The sequence below is a fragment of the Equus caballus genome, chromosome 3 (genome assembly GCF_041296265.1).
Source record: "Equus caballus isolate H_3958 breed thoroughbred chromosome 3, TB-T2T, whole genome shotgun sequence".
Taxonomy (NCBI): Eukaryota; Metazoa; Chordata; class Mammalia; order Perissodactyla; family Equidae; genus Equus; species Equus caballus.
Genome location: NC_091686.1, coordinates 95,132,017 through 95,152,795, shown reverse-complemented (window position 1 = coordinate 95,152,795; position 20,779 = coordinate 95,132,017). Strand labels below are relative to the sequence as shown.

The 20,779-nt window shown below is 43.6% G+C and overlaps 1 protein-coding gene across 1 annotated transcript in view; it reads left to right on the top strand.

The window, feature by feature from the left end:
• Positions 1 to 4,477: 4,477 nt before the first annotated feature.
• Positions 4,478 to 20,779, top strand: part of PGM2 (phosphoglucomutase 2) — a 35,531-nt gene continuing 19,229 nt past the window's right edge. The window contains exons 1-6 of the mRNA XM_005608834.4: positions 4,478 to 4,705; positions 8,661 to 8,828; positions 13,582 to 13,688; positions 17,780 to 17,864; positions 19,527 to 19,610; positions 19,740 to 19,933. Coding sequence (XP_005608891.2) covers positions 4,604 to 4,705; positions 8,661 to 8,828; positions 13,582 to 13,688; positions 17,780 to 17,864; positions 19,527 to 19,610; positions 19,740 to 19,933 — 740 coding nt within the window. The 5' untranslated portion in view covers positions 4,478 to 4,603. The remainder of the gene's footprint in view (positions 4,706 to 8,660; positions 8,829 to 13,581; positions 13,689 to 17,779; positions 17,865 to 19,526; positions 19,611 to 19,739; positions 19,934 to 20,779) is intronic.

The window sequence follows — 20,779 nt, the reverse complement described above, 5'->3', positions numbered from 1 at the left end:
AATACACCAGAGCCATCGATATTTGCAACCATCCTAACATTTAATCACAGACGACATAGAAAGTATAGTTGTGACTGTCTGAGGGCTCATCCCTATCCACTTCTCTTCTCCTTCCAGGATACACGGGTAGTCTACACTTGCCACACTCTTGCAGTGAAGTGGGTTTGTATGATGAGTTCTAGCTAATGAAATGTGAGTGGAAGTGATCCATGCCACTCCCAGGCAGAAGCATTTAAGAGCCATTGTGTGACCTCACACTTTTCTCTTGCTCTTTCATGGTGATGGTAGAGGCCACATCTTGAGATGGAGGAGCCACAAGACGGAAGCAGTCTGATCCCTGAGTGACTGTGTGGAGTATAGCATCCACTGACTTACCCTGGGCAGGTAACACGAGCAAGAAAAAATATATATATTTGTTTCATTAAGTCCTGAGATTTAGGGATTAATTTATTACTTCAGCTTGACCTAGCCTATCCTGACTAACACAGGATGTCACAATAGTAGAACTTTGATCATAATGGCTAACATTTATTGAGTGCTTACTCTCTGCCAGGCACTCCGCCAAGCATTTTACATGTGTTTCTTATTTAAGCCCCACATCACCCCTATGAGCTGGACACTATTACTGCTTCCATTTTAGAAACAAGGAACTAAGTTCAAGAGAGAATAAGTGACTTGCTCAGAGTCCGCCAGAGAACAAAGGCGGGGGGGGGCGGGGGCCAAGGTCCAGCCCTTACTCTAGAGCCTTCCTTTTTCCTACATGAGGAAAGAAAACACCCTCCCAACGTCACTCATTTCTTCACCCACTTATCGGGCACTTACAGTACTAAGCTCTGAGTAGGCAAAGATCAATAAAACACCATCCTGTCCTCAACGAACTCACAGTCTAGTGAGGGAGAGACCGTGAAGAGAAAACTATGATGAAATGCGTTCATAGGCAATACAAGAGACAGAGAAACAGGCTAACAGACACCATGGGAATGCAATCAGCAAAGTCCAGACAGTGGGAAAACCTATAGGACAAACAACCCAGGTTCTGCAACAAATAAATTGTGAGGGAACTGAGGCAGAACCTACAGATTAAAAGAGATTCTAGAAGACTTATCAACCAATGGCAAGAGTATTTGGCTCTTGATTCAAGCAACCTATAAACAAACAAACAAAAAATGAAGACACTTACTAGACAGTTGAAAATTTGAATGCTAAATGGACATTTAATGATATTAGGGAATTATTAATTTCAACTTTAAAAAATTTAGGTGATATAATGGTTTTGTGGTTATTCTTAAAGTGTCCTTACCTTTTAGAGATACACGCTCAAATATTTACAAATGAGATGACATGATGTCTGGAATATTCTTCAAAGTATACAGGAGAGGGAAGCGGGTAGATAAGACAAGATTGGCCATGGATGATCAGAGTTGACCTGGGTGACGGTTACATGGGGATCAATTTTAGTAAATATTTAAAACTTTCCAAACTAGAAACTGTTCCTGGGCTGGATACAAAGGATCTGGTGGAATTGCTGACAAGGTGTTTGGGGAAATTGAGAAGACTTCCAAGGAAAATGGGACATCCATGTGTGAAACACTTCTCAGGCAGCAGGGGAGCACACACACACAAATCAGATTATTTTGAGCATCACCTAACGTTATCGATGCCAGAAGTGGTTAATATTTGCTTTTCGTCAAGATCTGGTTACTATTCACGTGGAAATAGGTTACCAGAGTTCACGGAACTTCCTTCTGTGGACATGTGTAGCACTGGGCAGAGTGGAACAGGAGACTGAACGTTGGATTAGAGTATCAGGAGACTGGGCACGCAAATCTTGGCTCTCTCATTGACCAGCTGTGTGTCTTGGAGAAGGGCTCTGAAATTTTCTGTGTCTCCATTCCCTCATCTACAAAATAAGGAGGTCTGAACTGTTTCCAAAGACCCCTTCCTGCTCCAACATTCTATTTTTCTCCACGGGCTTCCACAGACAAGAAACGTTAGTGGGGGTCATGTGTGGGAGCCTGCTGCTTCAGGTCACTGTAGCATCATCAGAACCAAAAAGACCTCCAGTGCCGGCATCTTAGTTACAGGAGACCCTGGGAAAATCTCCTGCACATAGAGACCCCCCTGATGCAACCTTGGACTGTTCTCTACTTCACCCGGGGGGCAGAGGGGAGGGTGAGATGAGAGCACGGCGCACTGTGTCAGACGGTACCTGAGATCTTGGTGCTCTTCACAGGTTGAGGGAGGAGAATCTACTTACGGCTTGGCAACTTTCTTGTGAAAAGTTCCTCTCAGATTGAAAATCCTACCTGCTTTCTTTCCTCTATGTTGAATATTGAGAAACCTGCCCCTTGCTGTCCCAAATGGAGGTACAATAGTTCTGAGTGGATGTCACTAGGGACCCACAATTTCTGCACTGAGGAAAATAATAAAAAGAGTCAAAATATCCCCTTACCACACCACCCCCCACACCTTTTGAACTATACCAGAGACTCAGCTGCAAGCACTCCCATCATGGAGGGAGGATAGGACGCAGGCCCAGAACCGCCCCCTCCTCCCCTCTCTCAGTGCCGCCTCCCTATCCCCGCCCCACCCCACTCCTGGCAGAAGGCTGGAAGCCACACAGACCCACCTAGGAGAGCTCTGGCATTTGAGAGGGAAACGAGGGCAAGTGAGACCCGCCTGGTCTCTGACTCTATGTCCTGCAATTTCTGTCCTAGAGTGACTGAAAAGAAGGTTGGTGTGGGGCAGAGAAAGGAGACAGCCCTGAGGGTGGCAGACCCGCAGACAGCAACGGGGAGACTAGGGCTGCTCATCCGTCTCTTCTTCTTCCCCCGTGCTGCAGTCTCTCGGCCTTTCACTCAGAGGAAGGACACACAGTGGTTCTCTCTATCTGGAAAGCGTTTTCCAGGCTGTCCCCCACAACACTAACTGCATCCTTCCCTCACATCTCCACAGAGGCTTCAAGTGCTGAGGGAGGCTTCCCAGACTAGGACACCCCCCACTACGCACCCTCATGGAATCTCCTTGCTTTCTCTCCAACATTTTTATCAATTTGTGATTGTGTATTAACTGATGTGATTATATGATTAACATGCCTCTCTCATTACACTTAAACAGATATCATAGATCCTGGGTATAGATTGTTTTCTTTTAAAAATTGAAATAGAATACACAAAAATGCACAATTCGTAAGTGCAGCTCAGTGAATTATTACAAAGTGAACACACTTGAACAATCACTACCCAGGTCAAGAAATAGAACTCCAGTCTCCCAGAAGGCAGCCTTCTCCTTCCTGAAGTAACTACTCTCCCCATGTTCATAGATTAGCTTTGTCCCCTTTTTAAAGTTTTAAATCTTAAGACTTTTAAAATTTGATATATAATTTACACACAGTGAAATTTATCCTTTAGCGTGTGCAGTTCTGTGAGCTTTGATAAACATGTAGCATTCTGTTTATCACGGCCTCAGTCAGGATACAGAACAGTTCCATCACCCCCAAAATTCCCTTGTGGGCTTCGTATTCAACCCCCCTCCCCATGCCCAGTTCTTGGAAACCACTGATGTTTTCTTTCCCTATATTTTTACATATTCTAGAATTTCATGTCCTTGGAATGGTCCAGTATTGGGAGAGAGACTCAGCACAGAAATGATGACAAGGACTAGCTTCTTTCACTCAACATGTTTGTGAGGTGTATCCATGACGTTGTATATAATAGTTCATTTTCATTGCTGTATGCCAATACCATAATTTGTTTATATCATTGTATGTATTTATCCATTGTATTGTTGATGGACATTTGGGTTGTTTCCAGTTTGGGGCTATTACAAACTATGCTGCTAGAAACATTCTTGTACACGCCTTTTCACGCTTACTGCATGCATCTCCTTTATGGCTTAGCGATCCCAAGGTCATGAAGGTGTACTTCTATCTTAGTTTCTAGAAGTTTCATTTTACCTTTCACACACAAATCTACAACTGACCTGGAATGCATATTTGTACATGATGTGATGTGAGGTAGGGGCTCAAATTTTTTTCTTTTTCTACGTGGATGCCCAATTGACCTAGCACCATTAATTGAAAATAAGTCCTTTCCCCTTGCTGTGCAGTGCCACCTCCGAAATAAATAAACTGTACACGCGCAGTTTTCTTTCTAGACTCTCCATTCTGTTGCACGGTCTATTTAACTTAATCATTCCACTTCGTTCTTCTTTTTCCAGATTTTTTCCGTTATTCTTGACCCTCAGAATTTCTTCATAATTTTTAGGCTCCAATCTGAGTTTACACATCCTTGGGTGCCAGCACCTGACACGGTGCCTGGAGCACGGTAGGAACTCAGTGGATACCTGTTGCATGAAGGGGGTTGACCTCAGGACCTTTCAGAGATGATGGTAAAGGCTCAGCACCCCCGACTCCACTCGTCCACCTTGCTGCCCCCAGCGGCGCGCCGGGGAACTGCAAGGAGGCGTGCCCGGGGCGGAGCGTGTCCTCTTCCCGGGACCAGCGGGCGCCCGCGCCTCTTCTCCCCGCCCCAGCCGCCTTGTGTCCCCGCCTGGCGGAAGGCCGATCGCGCCTCCCCCTGAACTGGGCGGTGGCAGCGCGGAGATGGTGGCGGCGGCGGCGGCGACAGCGGCTCCGGGAGGCAGCGGCGCTGGCATGGACCCCCGGCTGGACCAGGAGACGGCCCGGTGGCTGCAGTGGGACAAGGTGAGGGGCGGCGGGGAGCGGGGAGCTCCCGGAGGAGGTGCGGGGTCCCCTGCCCGCTCCGCAGGCGCCGCACAGCCTGCCGCGCTTCCTCCCTCCCCTCCCCTCCCCTCCCCGCCCGCGGGGCCCCACGGCTCCCCCAGAAGACGGTGGAGGACGACGTGGCGGCCGCCAGGCCTCCCCGGGCCGCCTCGGCATGCGGCAGACTCGGAGTTTGTCGGAGAAAGGAAGTCCCGGGACAAAACTAGCCCTCCGACCGGCCGGGGCTGCAAGTCCGAGAGGCGGGGAGCGAGCCGGGGCTGATCTGAACGCCGCCTGGCTCTGGAGTCTCCTCTAATTGAGGCAGGCATGCTTTCCCGTCGCTCAGACCGCCGGCTTGTCTTCAGCAAGCGGCTGTGCATCTCCCACTGACACACAACGGTCCCGTCCCGCCTATTTCTTTTGCTCCTGGTAACTCTGCAAGTAGCATTCCATCCACCTCTCCCTGGCGCTTGGTTACAAACGTGCGTCCTCCCGATTGGGCTCTGGCTTCAGGCGTCTTCTCAGGTCTCTGACTTTGCTGAGAAGATGAGAGGAAACCCCTTGGGCACAGCACCGCTGGCTTTTCTCCTCTTCACTTCACTCTCTTAGATGCTGGAGCAAAGAAAGAATCAGGGCCCCAGCTCCGGACATCGCTTCCTCCCTCCTTTCTAACTTGAGTTCCTCCTTCCCACATGTTCCTTCCTTCTGGCATGCTCTTTGTTTTCCCGGAATGTTCCTCTCTGCGCTCTTCTGCTGAACGTGTTTCTCATGTTGTTACTCATGTTTTGGGTGTGAACTTAAATGTGGCTCATGTAGAGAGGTCTTCTCCCTAATTCTCCCTCTGTTCCTGTTCTTTTCCTTCGCAGCTCTGACTGCGGTTGGTCAAAAAACAAAACAAAAACTTGTTTGTAGGTTTCTTTGTTTAATGTGCGCCCTCAGGGCTGACTTCAAAGGCAGGAGAGCTGTTCTGGGGCACAAGACCTGTTTTTTAGGAGGGCTCAGCACTTGGTTTAATACTCTGCTGTCCTGTCTTGAAATTCTTAAAGACTGTTGAACAAGAGGTCCCACATTTTCACTCTGCACTGGGCCCCAGATATTCTGTAACCGGCCCTGTCGGCTCCCTCGCTATCTTCCATGGTTTATAGGCCCTGACACAGTGCACTACTCACGGTAGATACCTAAAATAATTTGTTGAATAAAGGAACGGGACTGCAAGGCCTGTCAGCAGGGGCCAGGTCTTCCCCTTTTCCCTGTGTCCCCTGTCCATGAAATGTCAGCACATCCTGTTTCCGGTTGCTATTGGCAACTCCTTGGGTGTTTTTGCTTTTCCTGCAAAGAGCCTTGTGATTCTTTTGGGAAGAAAAAGTTTTCCATTTCTGGTAACTTATAGTGTGTAGAAATCTTTTAAAGTTATAGTTGGTAACGAATTGTTCCATTAAACTTTCCCTTTGGAGAAATCGAAGTCTCATTTGCACAAAATGTTGTCTTTGTATAGAGATAGTACCTCCCTGATAGAGGTGAGGGGACGTCGTCTTTTTTATTTTTTAATTCCTACCACTCCTTTGGTTCTTTCCTCTCTCAGTTTCTTCTTTGGTTCAAGACAGGCACCAAATGGGGACTTCCCGCCAGCTAAAAGCACTGCAGTCCTCTGGTCTGACGCCCCCAAGGGTCAGCAAGGAGCCTGGCAGGTGCCCTCCCACGTTCCCACTGTGCCTGCATCCCTGTGCCTTTCGCTGCTGTCACCTTCGGTCACTCCCACGTCTGATTCTGATCTCTCCTGCCATATTGACTTTTCATTCTCTCTCTCTGCCTCCTTGGGTTTCTCTCAGGCTATTTGGTCTTTTATAGATATCAAAGGCCAGTTAGGATTTTCCAAATCTACACTGTGGATGAGAGAATCGCTGGATATTGGGTGTGGCCTTGAAGTCTCCATTTTCTCATTCACTCAGCAAATATTTATTGAACCTCTTTAGGTTCCAGATCTGAACCCCTCCTTGGGGGCACCTGACAGTCTGATTGGTAGATTGTGCTCTGTGATCAGTGTTTGTTGCTTTTAATCAAAAAAGTGGGCTTTTACTTGATTCCTCTTGAATCTGGAACAATCTGGAAATGTGGGCTTAATGCCAGAAAGCCAAGGTTTTATTGCAAGAGCATTTCAAAGTTTAATGATGTGGCCACATCTTGCGTGCATGTTTATCTTGTTGGATGCTGACTGTAAGATAGAAATAAAGTCCTTACTCTGTTATTCCTCTGAATTCTTAATTTAAAAGTCTGATGTGGAATTAACGTGATTGTCATTTTTCTCCATTCTTATCATTTTCTGCAACTATTAAACAAAGAAACTATGGCAGTGTAAAATGAACTGAAATGACTTGTGTGTCTATTTAAAGCAGAAAAGCCACTAAGTTCATGATTATCATGCAGTTTAAGTAATTCACTTAATCTCTGAGACTTCCTCCTCTGTAAAGTGGGGTTTTTGTTATTTGCATGCTTTTTGCAGTTACTGCAAGATTCAAATTTGACCAGGTATGTGAAAGCATTGTACAATTTATAAAACACTGCAAAAGTAAGGTTTTGAGTTAAATTGTGTAATCATCACTCTCTGGGAAAATTTGAAGACATTAGGGAAGAAAATGAACATTTGATTACAACTAAGTACCAGGCAGAGAAAGAAGTTTTACATTAATTTAATGGAAACCACCTTCCAAGGGAGGTTCTAGACTGTTCCCATTTTATAGATGAGGAAGCTGAGAATTGAAGAAGCGATGTAATCTGCCCAAGTGTATAGAATTGGTAAGTGATGGTGTGGTTGGGATTCCATTCTGGGTGTTAGAACCCAAAACCTATATGTTCATTCCATTTCTCCAAAAGCGCTTGCCTTATTAGGAAAGAAAATAATATTTACATTATAAAGGAAAAAACTATTTCCTTCTACTCACAACACTCCTGACACCGAATGTGTGGGTTTTCCACACCAACCAATTTTCCAGTTCTGTGTGTACACCAACTGGGTGTCCTACAATTTAACTCAATTCAGACACTAGCTACTTGGAGTTAGCTGAGACCCCCTCCAGATTAAGGGCTCAGTCCCACAAGACTGTGGCCACTTCAGATGTCAGTCAAAAGTCCCAGGTTGTCACCTGTACTTCTGACCAACCAGCAGTAAATCAAGGGTTCCCATGACCCCCTTCTTGGGGCTGATAATTTCCTAGAATGGCTCCCAGAACTCAGGAGAGCAGTTTACATACGATTATCAGTTTTATTATAAAGGACACAACTCAAGAGCAGCCAGTGGAAGAGATGCACAGGGCAGGGTATGGGGGAGGGGCGCAGACCTTCCAAGTCACCCTCCTGGTGCACCAGCACCTTGATGTCTTCACCAGCCCGGAAGCTCTCCGTGCCCCGTTGTTTAGGGTTTTCATGGAGCTTCCATTGCTTAGGGATGGTTGAGTAAATCGTTGGCCTTCGGTGACTGAGCTTCATCTCCAGCCCCTCTCCCGTCCCTGGACATCAGAGGCTGTAAGTTCTAACCCTCTAGTCACATGGTTGGTTCCCTGGTAACCAGCTCCCTGTCCTCCAACAGTTACCTCATTAGCGTAAACTCACGTATGCCTGAAAAGAGGCTTCTTATGAATAAAAAGATGCTCCTCTCACCCTAATCACTCAGGAAATTCCAAGGGCTTTAGCAGCCCTGGGCCGGAAACCAGGAACAAAAACCAAACATCTATTTCTTATTGTATCACAATATCGCGCATTATAATTCCAAAACACCAACTTCATATTTCAAAAGCGTCAGAAAATTGAAAAGCGTATATATATATATATATATATATATATATTATATTTCATAGGTTAGAATCACTGTGGGTTTTTTTATTTTTCAGATTTTTCATTCTCTTATTTACCTGGCTGTATCTGGTGTATATCTGTTTTGCAGAATTCTTTAACTTTACAGTCAGTGAAACAACTAATTGCAGAAGGTAATAAAGAAGAACTACAGAAATGTTTTGGGGCTCGAATGGAGTTTGGGACAGCTGGCCTTCGATCTGCCATGGGAGTGGGAGTTTCTCATATGAATGACTTGACTATCATCCAGACTACACAGGTACCGCATTTTCATAACTCTTAGTTATTCTTAACATATCCCCAGTCTTAACAAATGAACGGAGGCATATTAAAAATTTTAGAGTGGGGCTGGCACGGTGGCATAGTGGTTAAGTTTGCACACTCTGCCTCAGGGGCCCAGGGTCCGCAGGTTCAGATCCCAGGCACGGACCTAGCACTTCTCGTCAAGCCATGCTGTGGCGGTGTCCCACATAAAATAGAGGAAGATTGGCACAGATGTTAGCTCAGCAACAATCTTCCTCAAGCAAAAAGAGGAAGATTGGCAACAGATGTTACCTCAGGGCCAATCGTCCTCACACACAAAAAAAGAAAAAAAGTAAGAGTTTATTTGAGCAAAAATCTATTCAAATTGGACATTACCAAACCAGAAGTGCTTAGGAACACTCCACTGACAGGAACCAGGGGAAAGACTTACAGAGAAGAGCAGGAAACAAAGCAAGGAAATGATTTGATTGGCTATAGCTTAAGCAGCTGTCTTATTTGGAAAAGCCTCGTTGGCTGTTTGTGATTGGGTATCCTTAGGTTTTGATTTCTTGACCTTGAGGCATTTACAGGCTTAGGTTTTGGTTTGCTTTCATAGGCTACTAAAGTATTAAAGCCACCCCAGTCCAGTGGCCCCTTTGTTTGATTAATTTAACCCCAGGTTCCTTTCGTATTTGACAGACATAATTTGTTTTAATTATGGCCGTGTCTTGTGGGTTTGCCTAGACACAGGGAGTCACACATTTACTCCCAAAAGTAAGGCTTGTGCAGTTGTTTGAACCAGTACATGTTTCAAAACTCATATAGCCATCCATTCACTCATTCATTCATTTCGCAGAGATGTATTGAGTGCCTACTATGTGCCAGGCATTGGGGATATAATAATGACTAAAACAGACGGATTCCCTCATGGAGCTTTCATTCCAGTGCAAATCCACCAGCAAAGCTGACTGACTTTTACGGTCTTACGGTTCTTGTTACGGTTGTACAGGGGCAAGCGTTCAAGAGCTTTTCTAACTGCCAGAATAACCAAGAGCCAATTCTATCTAGTTTTAATTTATAGTATAGGTGGCAATGATTGCTGTATTCCCTTGCCTTAGTTTGTGAATTTCGCTGTCAGAGTCCAGACCCAGCTTTCAGGAATAGAGATGAAGCCTTTGACAAAACAGAGAAGCTGCCACTGAATATCGAGAGATCTGATTATGGAGGAAATGGAGTAGAACAGATTATTCTGTTTCTTCAACTACGTAGATGTTAAAAATGAAGATCACTTTAATTCTGGGGAAGAAAAGGCTGGAAAAATTAACTACTGATGATTATGTGTCTCTTACATGTACCTCCCAGCAGAAAAGGCACAATTGGGCCTGTTTAAGCAAAACCCTAATAAGGAAATCTTGTATAACGGTACAGAGTTGCCATGGTAACACCTGGCCACAAATCCCTGTTAAGCAGTAGGGCTCCCTGAGGTCTCTTTGGAGGGAAGGCTTGCAATGGAGTGAGCCTGGAAATCCTGTTCTAGTTTATGGATAACATGGAATTGTGGTGCTGGTAAGGTCACCCTCTGCTCCAGTTAAGGGCTGCGTAACAAATCACCCAAAACATGATGGTTTTAAACAGCAATCACATTTATTTTGCTCACAAATCTGTAATGTGGGTAGAGTTTAGTGGAGACAGCTCATGTCTGTTGCACTTGGCATCACCTGGGCTAGCTTGGATCCTGGAATCATCTGAAAGCTCCCTCACTCACATGTCTGCAGTTATTGCTGGCTCTTGACTAAGATGTTATCTGGGCTGGAACGCTGCATGTGGCCTGGGCTTCCTTATAACATGATGCCTGGGAAAGCATCCAGAGAGAGTTTGTGTGCACCAGATGGAAGCTGTATTGACTTTATGACTTAGCCTTGAAAGTCACACAAAACCACTTCTACCATCTTCTGTTAAAAGTGAGTCAGTAAAGCTGCTCATATTCAAGGTGAAGGCATGTTGACGCCCATCTCTCAATGGAGGAACATCAGTGTCACACTAGAGGAGCATGTGGGATGGGATGTATTGGCGTGGCCATCTTTGGAAAATCCAGTTGGTCACACCTCCTTTTAGGCCTAATTGTTAGGGGATTTTAAGGGGTTCTAGATGAAATAAGAGTCTTTTCTTCTGTGTTCATCTAGATCTAGTTTCTAGGAGTGATGAAATCTATCCCCAGAAAGGTCTTGGGACCTGCCACACACATCCTCTTCCCTAGGGAAACTGGTCTCTTCTGGGGGTAGACCCTGTGATAGCTAAAAATCCTACAAAACTGAGATGAGTAGATCCTTTAAAGGTCATCTGAGTCAACCAGCCACTTGTTGGGATAATTTGCTCCACAATTCTCTCCTCCAAATTGATCATCCAGCCTATACTGAAACACTTACAATAGGAGACAAGCATGTTAAAAATTAAGACAATTTTATAAGAGCTTTTTTTTTTTGAGGAAGATTAGCCCTGAGCTAACATCTGCTGCCAATCCTCCTCTTTTTGCTGAGGAAGACTGGCCCTGAGCTAACAACCGTACCCATCTTCCTCTACTTTATACATGGGACGCCTACCACAGCATGGTGTGCCAAGCGGTGTCATGTCCGCACCCGGGATCTGAACCGGTGAACCCTGGGCCACTGAGAAGTGGAATGTGCGCACTTAACCACTGCGCCACTGGGCCGGCCCCTATAAGAGCATTTTTAAAATCTTAGGAGTAGTTTCAAAATTGAAGAAAAGGATTCCCAGGATAAACTACCCGGGCTTCCACCCCAACCTTGGGTAGTGTGACCTGGCGGAATGTGCTGGCCTTCACTGTGGCCCAGCACCCTGCCTGCTGGTCTCTGGTGTGGACTCTCGTCCTAATGGGGCTTCCAGATTCATCTGGTTAGATTTAAGAAGCAGATGTCTGTGAGTCAAGAACGTCCCAAAGGGATACAGGATAGAGACAAGAGGGGAATTTTTGTATTGTTCGCCTCATTGATAGAAATTATAATTTCCTCCTAGATTACTTGACTGAGCCACGACACATCAATTCAGGGACTCACTGTCTTCTGGCATAGCCCTTCTGTCTTTGGATTGTTCTCATTAAAAAATGGTTTCGTTATTTTGAGCCAAAATCTGTCTTTCCGTAGCTTTTACGTATTGGTCATAGTGTGACCTTTTGAAGCCATACAAAGTTTATTTCTTGTGTCTTATAATAACATTTCAATTCTGAAAACCTCCCTCATCCCGCCCTGAGTTTTTTCCATGGAATAAGGATTCCCTCTTCCCTTAGCCATTCTCTCAGGGCTCAGCTTCAGCAGGCCCCAGAGGTAATTTGGACGTCTGAGGATTTTGGACTCAGGCTGAATGCATTTTGCCGCCTTGAACATTGGGGCCACCCAATGTGTGTCAACTAGGGACAGGGAAAGGGTGCTGTCGCTGTTGTCATCCTCAGAGAGTGAAGCATCCGGGTACCTTTTAGGGAACCCACAAAACCAATACACATGTCCTTATTTCCTTGTATCACGCAACCTCAGAAGATATGCCCAGTGTAATACTTTTGTCCAGGAAAAACTAAAGGCATTCTAAATTGGCACTGGTCTGGCAGAAGAACTAAAGTATCCCCCAATCAAAAATGAGTTATAATTATTTTTTAACAAGACTTCCTTCAGCCTAAATAACATAAGTAATATGAACCATCATTGTTACCCAATCAGCCAGAGTTCTCTGTGTTCTGTAATAAAACCTATTTTATCCAGCAGTCTAAACCTATTGAATTCAAAGTTCACTGTTCTCTAATCTTCCCTATTTCAGATTGATGTGGTGTTATTGCACCCACTGACATACAGGACTTGCGTGCGCCATCGTTTCTAGGCATGGGTAATAGCCCAGACTCTGCACAATCTTTGTGTGTGTAATTGGCTATGCCTTGTAATTGGGCTGATAAGGTCTTCTTAAGACCTCTGCCTGCTGGAAAGCAGTATCACAAACGAACAAGCAGAATGGGTTTAGATTAGTGAATTGTCAAAATTTTGTAAATGTACTGTGTTTCTTTGACCTACTGATGATGTTACAGAGCAGAGAGAAATGTCTGAAACACCTGCCTGTCCTCTGTCATTGTGGAACTAGTGTCAAGGAAGGAGCACAGGCTTTGAAGGAAAATCACAACAAAGATAATGCTCGTAATGCAAACATGTAGCAATTCCTTGGGGCTGGATTCTCAGCACTTGCCGTGTGTTAAGTCGTTTAATCCTTAGACAGCCCTTTAAGGTAGGTACTGTTATTCCTGTTTTACAGAAGAGGAGACAGATACTGAGAGGTAAGGAACTTGTCATTTGCTTATAGGTGGTGGAGTGGAGGACAAACCCAGATTCTGTGAGCTTTCCTGCTAGCCCCGAACCACCTCTAACCAGACCTGAGCCCAAATCCAGGCTCTGCTCCTTGTGTATCTGAAACCGGCAAGTCACTGAGCCTTTCCGAGCCTTAGTTTACCCATCTGTAAAATGGGATTCCTTGGCAAAGTTGATCTGGGGTTAGAGATAATAGACATTAAGTGTCCAGCACAGTACTTGATACGTATAGATAGACAATGAATAAAGCTGCTATTTTCTTATTGTTCAGTTTGTTTAATTACAGAGAGATTTCCCCCCTCTGCTACAGTTTTGTCATGTGGAAGTAGAGAAAACTTGACCAATTTTTGGCCAAGTTTTGATGTGTTAAAGCATATGTGCTCTTTTAATCCATGGTATGTTTTTTAGGGGTTTTGCAGATACCTGGAAAAACAGTTCACTGACCTGAAGCAAAGAGGGGTCGTGATCAGCTTCGATGCTCGAGCTCATCCCACAAGTGGAGGCAGTAGCAGAAGGTATTGAAACATTTTTAGGAAACTGTTTCCTTGTAGTGTATTCTGTGGTTTTATTTTTATCACCATTTCAATAGCTTGACTTCAAATACATTTGTTAGCTACACTGCTTAACTCTAAAAATGATGGGTAAACTCTGTAACTTTTAAGAATTCTGGTTTTACATTTGGCTTCAGAAAATGAAATTATTTAGACAATCTAGAATTTAATATCTATCTAAATGAAATAAATTTTTTTAAATGGCATTATAATTTCTCCCTCTCACTTTCTTCTGTTTATCTAATTTTTTTCTTCCACTCTTTGTAAGTCTCATGAGCTTCTTCCCATTCTTTCCTTTTTAATGTTTTTTTTTTTTTTGAGGAAGATCAGCCCTGAGCTAACATCTGCTGCCGATCCTCCTCTTTTTGATGAGGAAGACTGGCCCTGAGCTAACATCCACACCCATCTTCCTCTACTTTATATGTGTGACGCCTACCACAGCATGGCTTGCCAAGTGGTGCCATGTCTGTACCCGGGATCTGAACCAGCAAACCCCGGGCCGCGGAAGCGGAACGTGCGCACTTAACCGCTGTGCCACCGGGCGAGCCCTCCTTCCCGTTCTTGAACCCCATTTCAAGTTGCATTCTTGTAATATTCCCAAACCAGTGGGGCCCTCATGTAGCTATAGGCAGATGGTGATGATGATGATGGTGATGGTGGTGATGACAACGACGACAGTGATAGTAATAGCAGCAGTCACTTGAGCGCTGAATATGAACTAGGCACTTAGGTATTTACTCATTTAATCCTCACAACCACCTGTAAGGTATGTGCTTTCATCTCTGTGCCCTAAGATTATGAAGTGAGAGAAGGAGCCACAATGTAAGCATAAAGAGGCTGGCACCAGGGTTCAGCAAACTTTTTCTCTAAAGGGCAAATAGGAAACATCATACACGTTGTGAACCATACAGTCTCTGTCACAACTCCTCAACTCTGCCCTGGAGCACAAAAACAGCCATAGACAATACGTAACTGAATGGACATGGCAGTGTTCCAATAAAACTTTATTTACACAATGGGCTGTAGTTTGCCAACCCCTGTTCTTAATCATGTTACGTGACCCTCTTTTATATTTGAACATTTCCTCTATTATGATGAATTTTTTATTCCTCCGGTGTATAAGTATAAGTAGTTGATTAGGTTGGAGGAACATACAAGTATTTAATATTAATGGAAAGTCTCGTTAACTTTACAGAGCTGGCTGAGTTCATAGAGTCCTAACCTTTGCCTGTCAAGGGCTTTTAATCTAAGAGAAAAGCACTGATGGGAACAAATGTGTGGCTACGAGGAAAGGAGCATGTCCAGAGTGAAAGACTAGATGACAGCTGCCCCTAGATTGAACTCAGGATGATATAAGATGTTTGGTTTTCAGCTGCAGGCTCAAAAATGTGGTTTTTGTCAACAAAGCAAGAGAGAAGCTGTAACTCTCAGGGATAGATGCGCATGCACTGTATTCACAAGAGAAAGATGTAGTATAAACCAGAATATCCGTTTGTCAGTTTTCAGTTAGTGAATTTAAGTTTAGAATTAGATCATACGCATGCTTTACCAGCCCCAGGGGTGAGGCAGATCCACCGGCCAGAGCATGCACGGTACGTATATAAGGGTAACTCTGCCTGTTTAGCTCCTCAAATGTCTTCATTTTAGGCTGACTGCCCTGCTTCTGGTTGACGCATCCTTCAGCCATGTTAACATTGTCACTTAAGGTACAGGTATTTCTTGCTCTGCCTTGGAGCCCTATCATTTCCTTAAAGTGGCTGATGTTACTGGTTCCGCCTGACTTAATGGTTCACGTCTGAGCGTTTGATGGAATGGGACGGATCGGAGCTCAGGGTTGCTCTCTGTCACCTACAACATACAAGACATTTAGAAATCGTAAAATAAATATTAAACTAATATATGGTGAAACATTCCTGATGAGTAAATGGAATCTTCTTAAAGAGTTGGAAACTATTACAGTCTCAGAAGTTTACCTAAGGAAATGTTGATTAGTTCTCCAATCTTCCAATTTTAAATATCTGGTGGAGAACATAAGTGATAACTGTTAAGCATATGCAGAGAACACACTGAATCTTTTTTGTGCACATTTGTAACTTAGTTCATATATATCATATGTATGCTGAGTGTGTCCTTTGCCAACTTTAAGAAAGTAACTTTTTTTTTTTTTGAGGAAGATTGGTCCTGCCTGAGCTAACATCTGTTGCCAATCTTCCTCTTTTTTTAAATTTTTTCTCCTCAAAGACCCAGTACATAGTGGTATATCCTAGTTGTAAGTCCTTCTAGTTCTTCTATGTGGGATGCCCCCATAGTGTGGCTTGATGAGCAATGTGTAGGTCCGTGCCCAGGATCCAAACTGGCGAACCCCCGGCCGCAAAACGGAGCGTGCAAACTTAACCAGTCTGCCACCAGGCCAGCCCCAGAAAGTGTCTTTAAAGTCGGCCTGAACACACAATAAACATTTCATGAGAGCAAAAGTGGCTTGATGACTTCTGGTGAATGCAGTGTGGATTTAATTCAGATTCTTCTTAAAATTGTTTTTGCTGAATTTTGTTATTTTTATGACTTGCCCCTATGTAGAGACATTTTTTTTTTTTTACTGTCAGAATCATTCTTGTATTACTACTGATCCTAGGAATTTTAATGCTTGAGTTGTTAAAGTGCAGAGATCTCTTTGTGCCCCAGCCAGCTCCTGGAATAGTGTTTGTTGAAGCTCGTACTCGAGGAATATTTGAGGGGAGAATGAATGATCCGTTTATTTAATCCTGTAGTGGTGTGATGTTGTTCATTGGAAGTAAATTGCTCATTTATTGTGGTAAAGTATTTTACTCCAAGCATGAAGAGAGACGTGATGCCATGTTCTGTGTCCTACCCAAAGCCAGTTGCTGTGGAAATTGAGAAAAATGTCAAAGTGTCAAAGATTTAAGTCATCTTTTAAGGACTGAAGAGAGCCAAGATGTATATATGTCATATACATATATATGTCATATATATATCACAGTCACACACACATACACATGCCAATGTGCATATCTTACATGTTTCATATAAGACAACATTCACTCAAATGCTAGGCTTCATGGTATATACTGGATTGTGATAGCTTTGGACTAGGGTTTCTCATCTCTGTGCTCTTGACATGTGACTTCATAGTGGGCCTGATAATTCTTTGTTGTGGGGGACTGCCCTGTGCATTGTAGGGTGTTTACCAGCATCCCTGACCTCTACCCACTAGCTGGCGGTAGTCCCCTATCCCTACCCCCAATGACATCCAAAAATGTCTCCTGACATTTCAGATGCCCCATGGGGGCAGAATCACCCTCAGCTGAGAATCACTGAGATAGACAGGGGCTTGAAAGACTTAGGTGCCGGCCTGGCTCAGCTGCTAAGTGGCTGTTGGACATGGAACAAGTTGTCCGGCCTTTCTTGACTTTAAAACATTTCTGTAAAACAAAGACATGGAATGAGACGACTCCTAAGGTTCATCCAGCTTTAATGTTCTATGCTGATGGAAATATAATAAACATTTTTCTTGATCAGGCTGCTATATTCAACCTAAACAAGTAGTTGGAATGGATAAAGAAGATGTGGTGTATATATGCAATGGTATTACTCAGCTGGTAAAAAAAAAAGACAAAATTGTGCCATTTCTGACAACATGGATGGACTTTAGGGGTATTATGCTAAGTGAAATAAGTCAGACAGAGAAAGACGAATACTGCATGATTTCACTCATATGTGGAAGATAAACAAACATGTGGATAAAGACAATAGATTAGTGGTTACCAGAGGGGCAGGGGGTGGAAGGAGGGCTAAAGGGGTAAAGGGGCACATATATGATGACGGATAAAAACTGGACTGTGGTGGTGAACACGATACGGTCTATACAGAAACTGAAATATAATAATATACACCTGAAATTTATACAATATCACAAGCCAATATGACCTCAATAAAATTTTTTTAAAAAGAAGTCAGGCGTTCATGTCCTTCTTTACTGTCACCTGCAATCCTGACAACTCTTCTCTCCTTTTCTCCCCGTCATGTTGCATTTCCAGATTTGCCCGACTTGCTGCAACCACGTTTATCAGTCAGGGGATTCCTGTGTACCTCTTTTCTGATATAACCCCAACCCCATTTGTGGTAAGTAGCTGTTTCCCTTTATAATTTCCTGTCACGGGATTGGGGCTGGGATGTGGCTGAATTTTACAGTCGTTAGTGCTGTTGCGATCCAGGCGTTCACATGACAGAAGAGCTCCTTGGCGTCAGGTCAGCGGGCATTCTCTCTCCTCTCCACTAGGATTGTTTCTCCCACATCCTACTAAAGTTTCTTTGATATTCAACTTTTGATTCATCAGAATTTACTTTTTTAATTATAGTTTTCCTTTTGCTTGCATGCAAAGGAAATTTTAGCTGGTTAGCAAAAAATGTCTTTTGTTTGTTTTTTAATTTGGTTTGTAGTTCTTTTTCCCAGCTATCACAATTAGGAAACTTCTTGGGTCTAAACCTGAATTCACCTCCAACCATGTCTTATCATGAATATTTTTGACAAGTTGGTGCACCAGCTTTTTATACAAATGTTTCATTCTGAATACTATTTGTAGCCACAGCAAGAAGCGTGCTTGGCATCTTTTGGTAAGATTTTTATCAAGTCCTTTATGTAACAGAACCTGAAAAGGAAAATAGAGACCGTGACAGCTGTTGCTTTTAAGTAGATAGAACTTTGAAGGGTGAGGCCAGATGCTAAGAATATATGTTTTTAGCAATTAAGTGAAAAACGTGATTCGAATGCAGTTCCTTCCATCACGGAGAAGTGGGAGTGTATGAATACAGGCGAGGGAAGTGCTGCCAGCTTTGTGTTTACTGTCTCTGGTGCACTGATAGGTAGATGCATCGCCTCCTAGACTGTAAATAACCCAGTAGACACCCAACGTCACATCTAAATGTAGTTCAACTTGCATTGTTTGATGGAAAAATTGCAGTGAGTTCGAACATCCATGGTCTTCTATATAGATGATGCCAGCTATTATTTTTATATCAGACTTGAATTACATGAGTGTCCCATGATCATTTTCCCTCACTGTGGAGTGCTTCTCCCCTTGTCTTTGCTCCAGGACACCTGAGGGATGTGAGATGATTCCTAAGAGGACAAATCACCACAGTGATTCTTGGCAGGAGAGTAGAGGGGGACAGAATCTCAGGTTGCCTTGTAGATAAATCTCAAATGCAGCCATATGGGGGATAGGCCTACCCTCTCCTCATTTTGGGAAGTCGTCTTGTAAAGATGGGAGCTAAGGAGAAATACAAGAGAGTGCTGTTCATCCTGGAGTGGGAGATGAATGAGCAAGCTGTAAGAGCACTCTCCATTTCTTCAACGTTTCCTTCAACCTTCTCTTTAAAAGCAAATAAGGAGAAAAGGAAGCAGTGGGAGGGAGTAAACTGAATCCATAAACTCTCGTGCCAAGCAGAGGCTTCAAAGAATGTGAAATGGAGGATTAGACCGTCTCTTGGTTTGGAGAGTTTTCTAGCTTTCCCAGTAGAAGGGAGAATACAAAGAAGGCACCTCGGAAAATACTCACCTTTCTTATTAGGGAACACATCCCAGAGATTTGAGCAGTGAGTTCGTTCTAATGGTCATCAGAGTATACTGCTTGGGTGTGGCACAAAAATATCAAATGACACTTTATGCTATTTCTATATTATGTTCCTTAAAAGAGAACAAGTTGGTACAAACAATATACAACAGACATTTTAGTATATCTAATTTTTTGTTTGGAACTGTTCTTGTTTCCTGCTATGTTACAGCCCTACACAGTGTCACATTTGAAACTTTGTGCTGGAATCATGATAACCGCCTCTCACAATCCGAAGGAGGACAATGGTTATAAGGTACTTGTGTTTTTCTGTCCACATATATGTCCTTCTGTAAGAATCCTGCCCCTTTACGGGTTGGGAGCCTAGGGAACGGATGCTTTCTGTTAGCCCTAAACCCTCTCGATATGTTCCCACGTTCTCCAGGTCTATTGGGAGAATGGAGCTCAGATCATCTCTCCCCATGATCAAGAGATTTCTCAGGCTATTGAGGACAATCTAGAGCCGTGGCCTCAAGCCTGGGATGACTCTGTAATTAATGGCAGCCCACTCCTTCACGACCCAAGTGCCTCCATCAATAAGGACTACTTTGAAGACCTTAAAAAATACTGCTTTCACAGGTAAGTGGATTGTAAACTCACTCCAAGTGAGTTAAATTAATGTGCTTCAGCCGAATTCTATCAGTTTCCATTAAATTTTCCTCTTCAATTGGTACATACTGTAGCTGCATCTGATTTTAGAGGCTGTGGATCAGGGGTTGGCAACTTTTCTTAAAAAGGCAGGTAATAAATATTTTTGGCTTTGAGAACTGTACAAACTACTTCTCAGCTGCTCAACTCTGCCGCTGCAGTAGGAAAGCAGCCATAGATGATAGGGAAATGACTGAGTGCAAACGTAGCTGTGTTCAAAAAAGGTTTTCTTAAAAAAGGAAAAAAGTTTTATTTATAAAAGCAAATGGTTGGCCCACAGGCCATAGATTGCTGACCTCTGTGGTAGGTTCATATATTTCTGTATGTGTATTTGTTTATGTGTGTGTGTGTCTATAGATGTGTAAAAAACCTTGCTGAGAGGTGGTGAATAGGTAGCACTGACATTTTTTGTCTTTCCAGAAATTTTCTGTGCATATGCAAACACACATGCATAATATATTCGAAAACCGTACATAGGACTATAGTGTGTGTGTACCTTGTTCTATGCCCTTCTCCCCGACTTAGTCCATCATGGGTCCCTTCTGTGTTAGCCCCTATTCGTCCTGATCATTTAATGGCTGCTGTACCCATTTATTTAACCCAGTGACGCAGACTCGATGCAGTCAGGTTAGAGGCAGATTAGCTCAGTGACAGTGTTATCCTTCCCTAGTGTGCTCCAGGTCCCACCGTGCTCGATTGTCCCCATCAAGAAACCAGTGATTTTAAAGGAGCGGAATTTCTAGGTTGTCGCTAATATTGTATTTGTTGGACCACCTG